A 12,714-nucleotide genomic window follows, 5' to 3' on the forward strand; every position below is an offset into this window, starting at 1 on the left:
CCTTATAAAAATACATGCAGTCAAGCAAAGACTGTCGTTTGTTGACTTTATGTTGATCTAAATGTAAATGGGTATTGAAAGGGGTGATTTACTGCCCTAGCTCCACATCCAGCTGTTGCTAGGACTGAACTGGATGATAATTTAATTGGTTAGCTAGCTTGGCCAGGCTAATTTTCAGCTTCCTAGTTCAGACTAACATGGAGCCACATATGCTAGTACCAGCACTGGGAGGGTACAGGAGTCTGTGTTTTTCAAGGAAACTGCATGGAGACTGCATTAACGCAATCTAACTGTAGCTTTATTGGCTTCTCAGCGAGACAGGGTTTTCTTGTGGCTGTTTGCTATTCTTTTCTCACAAAACCAAGTGATCAACCTATACCTCCTTTCCTTTGATGAAAGGAAAAGGCGGATTCTCAAAGAAACACATTAGAGTTTCAGCATCTACCTTTTTCAGGTTCTATTTTTCTCCATCTCTAGCCGATACCTTTTCTTTTCATTTCCCCATTTACTTCTACATCTCCTAAATTCAATGAATATTCTTCCATACCTTGTTCCAGTTTATTCCTCTTTCCATCAGTTTCCTCTAGTCCTCAGTAGATTTTGTTTTCAAATTAAAATTTCATCTTTTCCATTCTCTTTCCATGTTCTGTAGCCGAGAGAGTCTAACTTTTTTTTCTTTCTGCTTAATTACAGAGTGGGTTTCTGCTTTTTAGTTCCACCTGCAAAATGTATTGCTAATGCCTCTTTTTGATCAATATTAAGTAATCCAACTTCCATTCAAAAAGAAATTTCTATCCTTCATGGTTATGTAGGAAAAAAAATAACACTTCTTTGTTGTCACATTCCAGAGGTCTGCTATCTGAAATAATATTCTATTCATTTCACTGGATTAGCAACATGAAGTTGAGAATACAGGTATTTTTATTATGGTAGTTATTTTACTGATGCTTTTTTTCACAGAAAAGTCAAAGTTCATGTTCTTATCCTGCAATCCTAAACAATTTATTTTGTATATATAGATATACAAGCCTTAAGCATACTCTTTTCAGGTACAGAAACCCCCAGCTTTCCCCAGATATTTTATATTGTGGAGTTTTCATTGACAATTGTTCTCACTAATATTCTGAAAACTGAAATGAAAAATACAGCAGAAGATAAATTTGAAACACTCTTCAAAAAACAAACCAAATTCTACTATTCTATTGATTACAAGCCTGTATTTTAAAACAAAAATGGAAAAATTGGAGCATTTCAAGAGGGTCATAGAATCTGTTATAGAATCTAAATTCTAATTATTGAGAAGTGTACCATCCACTATCTGTGACTTTGGGAAAAGCACACTCTTGCCTAATCTCTCATTCAAATGTTATGTATCTGTTGGCCTGGGTTTTATTGTTTTTCTTTTCAAATGCAGCATCTTAACACATTTTATCTGCAAATGTCTCAAGGTACCATTTACATGCCTTGACAAGTTTCAAACAACTTAACATTGACAAGTGTCTAGTAATGCCAAACACTAACAAGTCCTCATTACCCAACAGAAATGTACTTACCTTACTAAAAATTGTCAAGAACATAGAAGTAAGAACAGTACCACAAAAAAACTAAGTGTGATGACATTTTGGTGTTTGTAAGACGTACTAATCTGAGAGCATTGAAAACTATGATGCTTTTATTGACCTAATAGTGGCAGCTGGAATAAAAATGCTATAAACTAGATATAATAGACATTCATGTCCATTTGCTACTTTCATTTACCACAGTCAATTGTATGACTTGTATTGAGGCTATCAGTCACATTTAATAGGAGGCATCATCACTATTGAACCTGATCTGAACATACAACACATGAATGAAAGCATACATTTTTCATTATCGGTTTTAGTGAATCATGTTCAATCAATCAGAGCAGAAAACTGAAAAGATACCAAGCAGAAATCTTTCCCCAACACAAAAGTCTGCTCCTTCCTCCCAAAAAAGAAAAAAAAAATAAATCTGCCATTGAATTGAATCTAAATCTTGCAAAGCCACTACATTTCATATTGATTTCAGAGAAAAATTTAGGCAACATAAAATGCAAAAACAAGACAAAAGCTATTAGTAAAAAAATATCAGTTTGAAAAGTTTTCAACTACTGCATTTAAAATTTGGAGATACTGACATTTTATTATCTAATGAAGGTGGATGATATCTAGAAACCTAAGTATAAAGCAAAATATACCAACAATGAGAAAGAGACTGACTGGCTGTGATATATCCCACTCTACCTGAAATAACCTATAAAAAGAAGCCAGTTAGGTAAACAAAGCTTAAGAAGAAAAGAAAAGAAGAAAAGTAGGTGTTATGCACAATCATTTTACTCACCTTAATTTGTGACCAATCATTTTGGAGAGATATTTTTATTGACCAGAACTGGAAACATCAACATTTATAACCTAAGTTGTCTATAAAGAATACGTTCAAGATCAATTTTAGTTAGCTTACAGTCTTGTTCAAGGCAATAGTTAAGGAAACTGAAGTTTCCTAACTGAAGGGTTTATTTTGCTGAAGATAAAAATATTTATGTTGGCATGGTAAAAAACAAAAACAGGTGAAAATTATGTTAGTGCTCTTGAAGTTGATAGCATTTGAGAAATCCTTCAAATTTCTGAAAATAATATCATTATTAAAATCCTCAAATACATCTAAATGATAGAAGAACTGATATTTCATTTTCAAAAGCAACTTGAAATTCTTTTCCCACTTTACATGAGCACCGTGCTTGTTATTTTTCACATTTTAAAATGTAGTTTAGTACATACAACCAGTGAAAAAATTCTACATTCTGGCTTCAACATAGCTGGAGACAAAAATCAGAAAGCGGAACTTGTAATATAATATGGTAATTCATTGTAATTCAGTAAGCAAGTTATGAAATAATTCTGTTTCTTCTTTATAAGTAAAAATTTAAATTCAATTTTGAATACAAATGCTTTATTACGTCTTTGCTGCATTTTAAACTACGGACACTCTGCAACTGTATCTGAGATACGTATGTATCCATAGATTATGCTGAAAAGAAAAAAAAATGGAAGTGTATTGTTACTGTTATTGTTTCACAGACAAAATTGTACCAGAATATATAGGAACAGAATTGCTATTCTTAGTAGAGGTATGATGGATTAATGCTTCGTAAGTGATTCCGATGAACTGTAAATGTGCATGCCTAACAATTTAATTTGTGTGGTGTTTGACAATGCTGTGTCTATCCAACTGCATGTAGTATTGATCCATTTTTAATTTACATCGTATTTCTGGATGTGATTTTTTTAAAAATACTTCTTAATTCTTTTTTTTGTAAAATCTGTTTATTAGTAGAATACATGTAATTCCTGTTATTAGAGAAATATGGATCTTGCATTCTCTATTAGAGAAATAAATGTTACATACATAAACAATGACCTCTTTCTGAACAGAACAACATTCACTCAGTGTTTTTTACAGCTGGGTATACTGATACTTTATATATAATAGGGATTTTTTCCTCTACAGTGCATCAAATGATCCTCAAGTCTTAGCTTTATGTTTCTTTCTTCCGTATACAATAGATATATGGCTTCTTATTTTGTAGCTTACAAATTTACAGGTCATTGTAGTTTCAGAGGAAACCTAATGGAAGCATTTGGGATCCTAAAGCTTCTCTTTTTAAAACAGGTATCATGAATGTGGCTATATCAAGTAACTGTATCGTTTTCCAGATTACATTTCCAAAGTTCTGGTCTATAAAAATATCCAGTTCTAGCCAATTTAGTCAGTTTTAACCAGAACTGCTTTGTTAGTAAGCGCACACACCAGAATAGACTTACATCAGTTATAGTGTTCAGAGCAGTATCTGCACCAATGCTGAAATCTGAACCCGGTACATTGTTGGATACAGTTGCAGGAACCATAACCATTGGAACACAGAATTCGTCATATTTCTCTCGGGCAGCTGACAATTCCAGAAGTCCCAGGTACGCCTGTTGGGCACAGGCATTGGGTGAAAAATTAGGATGAATAAAACAAGGGCAAAGTTGGAATAATAAAATGGAAAGGGCCACAGGGGGAGCCATTTCTACCACAGCACACTTCAGCAAGTCAAAGCATTAAGGAACCACTAAAATCTAACACACACAAAAAAAAGAAAGCATTAAAAACAGGTACACATTTGAAAACAAACAATAAATAGAACATTCATTTTTAAGGGAATATATAATTTAGACAAAAAAGTGCTTTGTACAACACAAACATACTGCAAACTAGTTCCCCAATCTTCAGGTACTGTTACTCCTCATTTAAAATCTTAATATTCCTGAACTAGGGCCACGTCTAACAGGTTGGGAAAAGTGGATGATTCATTCCTTATCAAGAAGCAATAAGTATGTTCTTCTCTAGGAAGAGTTGGCAACATACTTTCCTGAATCAAGATTTCAAAAAATTTATTATTTTGGTAAAATGAAATTAACATGAAATACGGAGAAAAAAAAGAAAATATTTCTCTAGATCAATTACAGATTTTGAAATGCACTATGTGAGAAAGAGTGGCTTAAATAAGGGACTACAGTGCAATTACTTGTGGAAGTATGTTCTAAGTATTGATATAGTACAGATGGGAATTTGCACTACTGAAGTTCTTTTTTTTTTTAATACAAAAATACTGTCATGATATCTTACCTTATTTATCCATTTACTAGTTACTAGTTACTGTCTTGAATGTCAACTTTCCACAATACTTCTCTTGAACTTGACAATATTTCTCATCCTAAACGCTATTTGTGTAGTATCAAATATAGTTATAACCAAATGAACCTTACATGAAGATTGGGTTAAAAAAAAAAAAAAAAAAAAAAAAAGTCTATCCCTTTTGTTAGGAATTCTACTCTACTTATACATAATTGGACATTTCAGTGTACCTCAAATCCACCAATAACCATAAGGGCATTAATGTTGTTAGTGCGCATCTGGTCAGCAATCTTCTCCAAATATTTTGCGGGAAGAGTACTACAAATTATTAAAAAAAAAAAATAAAATAAAATTTACAGACTCTGAAGCAATAAGAACCGATTACTAAGGTGAAACAGTAAACTGAGCAGCTAACGCAATATTTTTCATTTTACATATTTATCCATACAAATAATTCTTCCTGACAACCAGTAAGAATCACGTCAACTGTAAAGAAACTACAGGTTTGCAATAATTTTAAGTGTAAGGACCCCAGGAAATTTTTAAGTTGAGGCCCTGACTCCCATTTTCATTCTCTCTTCAGAGCTGGTACAGTACTATAAAGATACTCAAGTTGGAATGTAACAATTTAAAAAGGAAAAAAAAAAATCAGGACTTAAAACATCCTGTGGAAGGAAAATAACATGGAATCATATACTGGTTATACAAAATATCAGAATCCATCATATCAATTGGCAAAATATTGACATTACCGTTTTGTACCAAGAATTGATCCTCCTTGACCAGTCCAGCCTCCAACATCTCCCCAGCTGATTTCCTTTATCTTTGAATAAAAGTAAAAAAGGAGATTCTGTTAAGTAATTATCCAAGTACTTCTCTTCACATGCGGCAAACACCATGTACTACTTAATGTAAAGCTGTTGGAACAAGGTGTTGGGCACAGACAGCACCAAAAATGAACTTGGCAAAGAAAGAAAACAGCATCAAGAGGTTAATGTCTCTTGAATTCTTACCAATCCCTTTCCATTCTGTCTATTTGTTCTTTCTTCCTCCAGATCATGATGAACCCTGCCTCCTTGTTTCATATCATGATCTTGTTTTCACATCCTCTCCTACTGAATGTGAAACACAAAACTCTCAAACTAGGTCTTCGAAGTTAGTTTTGGGACTTATGGCTCCAGCTAGGCATAGAAATCCTAAGTCTTGTATCCAGTTTCTCCTCAGTATACCAGCTGATGCTTAACAGTTAAAACAAGGGAACAGAAGAATCTAATTCACCTGGGGGGTGGGGGGAAGCTTTCTCCCTCAGCAAGCACTACTGCAAATTTTCTTATAGGGAAGGAGCACAGATGCAACAACTCATCGCACAGAATCAGCAGTTGTGTTAGTCTGTGGAAAACCTACCATATGCTAAACACTGACCAAAATTTGAAGGTAGGAGTCATCTGAACTAGTTTTGTAGCTCTGCAGCATGTGATTAGCAACACTTAAGATTAATTAATCTATAGACTTGAATAATTGAGAAATACAATTTGGGTTTTATATATCCTTATGAAATAAAAGAACTTACAGAATCAATTCCCACAACAGTTATGACAGGACGTACCTTCTAAGAACATAAACAAAGGTGGTGGTGTGGGATGGGGTACATACTACTATGTAATCCACACATGTAATACTGACCTTCCCTCTAGCAAAACCTTCAAATCCATCAATGACAGCAAACATTTTATGGCCTTCAGTTATGCCAACTCTCACTGCAGCCCTCACTGCAGCATTCATTCCAGCTGCAGGGGCACCAACATTTAAAACTGCCACATTAAAATTAGTCTGCAAGAGAAAAATAGTATTTGATAAGCACTTTAATCTCTACACCATGGTTAATTTGTCCATCATACACAGTTGTTAAATATTGGGATGTAGGAAAGGAAATTTCAAAGCCCCTAAAACCATCCAAAATTTAAAGTTAACTAGAAGATACATACACATATTTCCCCATTTGCAGAATATCACATAGAAACAAACAGCTTAAAAAAAAGAATGTTTGTTTTTAAATAAGACTTTATCACATTTTCATTTGGTTTGCAGGTTAAGTTACTCAGGTTTTTATATTCTAGCTCAGTTAGGTTCAAGAAACGTAAAATACTCTGCTTTATTCAACCAGTTTCATGTTATCAAAGTTTTTTTGCAAAGACACCCAGAATAGCAAGAAAAGTGTAGGAATTGATTCTAGCACCATAGCAGTTAGGTGTATATCATCAGTACCATGCAAAGTGGAACAGATGATAACTTTTAAATTAAACTACGGGCCAGGTTTTTAGAGCAGCTGGCAATATAGTAGTAAACAGGAGCACTCAGCGTCTTTCACAATACCATACATTTTCAGACTACGGCAGTTTTTAAAGCATTTCCTAATGACTCAGAGTAACTGTGCTTATATACAGTGTCTCCCCAAATTTAATACGTATCCCAGGTAAGCAGCTAATCTACTTAAATGGAAAAGTCTGAGATATCAAATATACATGTGTAATTTAATGCACAAGTAATGTAAGGGAGATGGTTCTATTTAAAACATAACATGAAATAATAAATATTTTGGTATAAGATTTGTATTCCATACCTATGCATTTAGTCCCCATTTATCTTGCTTTGTTATCAGCTGTGCTCTAGATAAAACAACTACATCTAAATGGATGTAAGCATTACAGACTGAACAACACATGTGGCCAAAATCACACAATCTAGCTACAAAATACTATTAAAAACTTCTGTCTTGTTACAACAGACGCATCTCTAAAATCACAAAAATTTTCAAATTATGAACACTTTCTTCAATGGAATTACTACTTTATACTGATAAATCCAATATCGTTCAGATCATGGATTCTTTCCCAGAGGAAAGAACTTCAATACTTGCATTAAAAATAAAAATATAACAGAACAACTACTCATAAATGTGCACTGCAAGGGTAAACAAAGCAAGAGTGATGCTGTGTGTAAAATGCTAGTAAGCATCTTTGGATTGAATTTTAACTGCAAAGCATAAAATGCAGATCTTCTGTACATGAAGTATTCCTTGAAATGGAAGGCTTATTTCTAGATATATCACAGGCCACTATCTTTGATTAAGAAACAGTCAGCTCGTATAGCTCAATACAGTTTCACTGACATCAATAAGTGTTCATTTACAACAGATAAAAATATAATCCAAAAAATGAAGAAGGCATTGCAATTTATTACTTTTGTTTTATTTTTACAGGTTTTAAATTAATAGTGAGAGCAAAATATAAGTAAAGAATTAAAACTTTACATGCCTGACCTCTGGGAAAGTTTAACCACTCTGTATGAATTTAGCAAACAGAATTTAAATGATAGCAAACTATGTAAGCAAAATGCAAGAAAACTTGACAGCCTGAGCTTGTACACTAGAATTCATCATGCTTTAGGTCAGCTGGATGACCTGAAATTGTTTGTAACTGTTGACATGACAGAATTGTAACAATTTGCTACTGCCCAAGAGCTAGAAGTTATTAGCTTTATCCTGGAAGATGGAAATACAAAACAAAAACACAGAACAGTTGTTAGGTAATGATCATGGAATCTCTTCCAAGAAAAAAAAAAATAAAAAAAAAATAAAAAAAGAAAAAAAATTAAAAAATTTTTAATTTTTTTTTGGGGGGGGGGGGAAAGACCCAAACCAGAATGTACGTGGTTTCTTTTTTAGCTGTGGCACAATCCAAGGATTGTAGAAAAAATGCAAAGGAAACACAAGCAGCAACATATCTGTGTGCAGCAACACTGCTGAAGCAGAGCATTTAGTAGGCTCTAGTGATCTGATCAGCTTAGCCTTTTCCTCAATTCCTGTGACATGCACATTTCATCTACTTTTTAATTCCCATCCAACCTTTTTTACTGAAGCACACAGATTTCGCTAGTGTGGTCAAATCCAAGTAGTTAATAATTACAAGTAGCCTACATTTCCTTCTAATAGCATCCATCACAAAAAGATATGGCAAAACTATTTTAAAACAAAATACAAAAGCCCAATGCTAACAGTCCTAAATTTGCATTGGTATATATATAAAAAAACCCACACAACTGATCTGGCAAAGCAAATATTGAATATCCACCAAAAAAATCCTGAATTCTTTGATCTCTTGAAGGTCAAACTTAGGTCCTTATTTAAAAAAAAAAAAATTAAAAAATCCTGTTTTGGCAGGTATATTTGAAATAACTTTGGTCTATATACTTACTTGTGTTTAGGCAAAAGTAAAAGTATAATTTAAACTAGAGTTATTATATTGTAGTCTCCTTGAAAGCTTCTGCTATGACTCTTCATTTGTTACCAAGTTTCCTTTACTGTGTGAAGTTTTCCATGACATATTACACAGTAATTTTTGTCAACTAAAATGGCTAGTTATGATTATGTTACTTGCTATCTGTAGAATTTCCAAACAGATGTCAGCTATTCAAATGAACTTTTCCTATTTTAATGCAATTTTTCTCCTTAATAATAGAGAAGATACTATTAATCATTACTCAAATATGTAACTGGAATTTAAAAAAAAAATTAAAAAAACACGACACTAATAAAATCATGCAAATAAGGTAACAAATCATCACAAACCACAATTAAAAAAAGGAATTAACCAGTGAGGTGACATAGTCACCAACTATGGTCAAAACCAGAATTACTCAGTAAACCATTAATGAAAACAAAAAAATCCTGTCTGAAATTTGTTTGCACACAACATTTAGTGTCTACTTCCTAATAAATCCAAAATTCCTCTTATACACAACTTACAAACTACAAAGAAAAGAAGAACTATATGTCCACTGCTGTACTATGCACAGTGACTTATTAGATCAGGTAAACGTGATGCATGTGTCTTCACTATTCCATTGCATGAATTCCTGGACTTACCCCGGTTCTTGAGCATTTCTGCCCTCCAAAAGGAATTCTTTTATAATGAATCTGCCTTCTTTATCCTGAGATTTTTAGATTCTTAATCATGATTACATCACCTTCCCTTCACTCCATGTTAGGGAACAGAGTGCATAACTAACTATTAGGACCAGACACTATAGCAATTGGGACCACACATATATCCAAGAGAGAAAGAAACTGTCCAGCAGGAAATTTTCTAGTTAGAATGGTATTTCCCTTTAAAAAAATGTTAGTTATTATTAGAATGAAGTTGTGTGTTGCAAGCATCTTTCTGCTATTATAATATTTAACTAATTTTATAAAATATCCTATGGCATAAGTTTGAAGAGAGTATTAAGGTGGGATGAGGGGGAGAGAAGAAGAAAAATACTATTTGTTAAGATACCGCAAAAGCAGACATGCATTGCACACTCAACACACTCAAAAAAACCCTTACCTTTGGAAGCTCGGCATCTGGTTTTTTGTGTGACAGTAATTTGTAGGTGTTAAGGTTGTTTTCAAAGCTCCTAAATAAATAAGCAAATAAGATAAGCAAATAAGATAAGTAAATAAGATAAATAAAATAGTAAATTTTCCAACTCATAGTTATTTTAAAGAAACACTTGAATTTTTCAGAAACTTTTAAAAACAAGTATGCAGTATTTGGACCAAAGTTATTACAAATACAAAACACAATAAAAACTGGAAATGAGAGAACACTGGATAATATTCAATCCTGTAAGATAATAGTGAGAAAACATAAAATAACTATATAGCTGGCAAGTGAGTTTTCTAGATTGGTGATGAAGCATTTTATTATCAAATTACTTGGAACAGAAAATGCTCTGTTGACACAGAAGAGTCTCCCTCCAACATTACTGTTGGAAAACTACCAGCTACTTACAAACAAGCTCACAGGACTGGCCTCAAAATCTTCAATAAACAAACATGTGGTTGCTACCAGTCAGCTCATACAACGCAGCAGCTCTTTTCTTTGTGACTAGTTATCCTAGTAGCAGTCACTAGCCTGACACAGTACTGAACTACAGTTTTCTTTGTTTTGCATCTTTTTATGCAGAAAAGGATTTCAATTATTTTATTTAAGCAACTCTTCTTGTGTGTCCTCTATTATTCTCAAGTGCATAAAACCATATGGATATTAAATTATTTAAAATAAAATGTCAAGTGCCAGCAGAACAGCAGAGTAATTCAGCTTTTCTAGAGCAAATAAATTGATACTAGTTATTGGCCATACCTTCCACGAAGCCTCACAGCCTCAACAAATCTTCCCTCATCCATGGCTTTCTGGACTTCTTGAGTCTTCAAAAAACAAGTTGATTACTCAATATGTTTAAAAATCACAGGAAGTTGATTATTTAATATATTTCAGTAAATAGATTATTCTGAAATAGCTTTCCAAAGTGAAAAAAGAAATATTGACATTTCATTAATTTATGAGCTACCTCTTATCATAGCATAAATTACAGTGGGCAGGAGAAGAACAAAGTAGAAGCAGACACCTAAAGCCTTCCTGGGGAAGGAAAAAAAGAAAAAAAAAAATCAATGTATCTATTTTGCATTTCATTTTTTCAGTTTAAGCTGAACAGGTTTACTGCAGAAACCTGACTCTTGTGTATGACGTGTAAATGGATCCAAGCATCTGAATAATTTGTTGTAGCAATAAAAAGAGAAGATCTGAGAATAAATTTTAAAACAAATTAAAAATATATATATTTCTTGTTTGTTGGTAGTTTGCAAATAATAATGCATAGAGAACACGCATGAAGTTCATTATTCCCAAATGTGGGAAATGGCTGTGCACATTCCCATCAGTGTTTTAATGACAACAGACAGTTATTGTATACAGTGGTCTGTTATAGTTAATGAATAACTATAAACTGGCATTTTGCCAGAAACTCACCATCTGCACACACTCCATCAAAGGCAGACGGACAGCCTGGTTTCCAGACAGAGACACGACACAGGCAGGGGTAGCTGGAGTAGCTTCTAAAAGGGCAAGCACAGCTTCCACACCCATACGACTTGCCTGAAAACAGAAAATGTTTGAATGTTCAAGCAAGCACTTAAAAGCACAAGGCTTCCAATCACAGAAATGGCCAAGATTCCTCTGTAAATCTAACTGAAACGAATTATTCCTTGGTAGGTGAAAATGTCAGGCTGTTTAATACTCTTAAGTATGGACAATTGTTCTCGCAGCTTTGCTTTTTAATCCTAATATAGATTCCTTTACACAAAGTGCTTCACTATTCTGAATTTGAGCTATTGAGACAGTTAATGTGAGATAGTAATTGGATTTGTCAAGTTAATCAGGTAAAGAACTACCCCACCCCCAAATAAATAATTAAAATGTTGTACCATGTGGTGCCATGAGTAATTATTTTAGGTTCACTCACCAAAATTCTGTCAAAAGCTGAAGGGGTTCCACCTCTTTGCACATGACCCAAGATAGTTACCCGTGTGTCAAAACCGAGCCGCTGAACCACAAGCTGCAAAGAATTTCAAAATATACTGGGTTTATTATCATCATTATTTTATATACGCATGTGTTAGCATTACTCTGCTTTACATGCTATTGGAATAATGAAATTCTACATATACTATACATTAGTATGTCAACAGTAATGAAAACACTATAAAAGTTAAGCCAGTCTTTAGTTTATTCCTAACCTAGAACTAAACTCCAGGTTCCTAATCTAAAGGAACATTTTAGTTATTAATGGCAAAACAGTGGCTTAGATTGCAATGCTTTAAATGCAGTTATAATGGCTTCATTATGCACCGTTCTCAGCCTTATAAAAACAGGTCTAAACATTATAATTACAATACTTGAAAGAAATTCAATTACAGTATTTTATTCACTCCACATTACATCTATGTGCAAGATTACACATCCCAAAAGATTCTGAGCAAAACTTTAGTGAAGATGACTTTTAGCCTTAATTGACAAGGCTTTTAAAACTTGCAGTAAAAATTATAATAATAAAACTATTTCATTCAGTCAGACTTTCTTTCCATTTTCCTCTGTTACATATCAAATCTAAAATCACAGAAAGACATCTTTTATT

The 12,714-nt window shown here is 33.4% G+C and overlaps 1 protein-coding gene across 3 annotated transcripts in view; it reads right to left on the bottom strand.

The window, feature by feature from the left end:
* The window catches only part of PFKP (phosphofructokinase, platelet), a 48,040-nt gene that overhangs the window by 11,457 nt on the left and 23,869 nt on the right, over positions 1 to 12,714 (bottom strand). For 2 of the 3 annotated variants that reach the window (XM_082308371.1, XM_082308373.1), the window contains 8 exons: positions 12,043 to 12,135; positions 11,550 to 11,675; positions 10,884 to 10,948; positions 10,086 to 10,155; positions 6,385 to 6,531; positions 5,454 to 5,524; positions 4,932 to 5,019; positions 3,846 to 3,998 (listed from right to left, as the gene is read on the bottom strand). In XM_082308371.1, the coding sequence (XP_082164497.1) occupies positions 3,846 to 3,998; positions 4,932 to 5,019; positions 5,454 to 5,524; positions 6,385 to 6,531; positions 10,086 to 10,155; positions 10,884 to 10,948; positions 11,550 to 11,675; positions 12,043 to 12,135 (813 nt within the window). The remainder of the gene's footprint in view (positions 1 to 3,845; positions 3,999 to 4,931; positions 5,020 to 5,453; positions 5,525 to 6,384; positions 6,532 to 10,085; positions 10,156 to 10,883; positions 10,949 to 11,549; positions 11,676 to 12,042; positions 12,136 to 12,714) is intronic. The other variant, XM_082308372.1, reaches the window with a different exon arrangement.

The sequence above is a fragment of the Platalea leucorodia genome (assembly GCF_965183815.1).
Source record: "Platalea leucorodia genome assembly, chromosome: 1".
NCBI lineage: Eukaryota > Metazoa > Chordata > Aves > Pelecaniformes > Threskiornithidae > Platalea > Platalea leucorodia.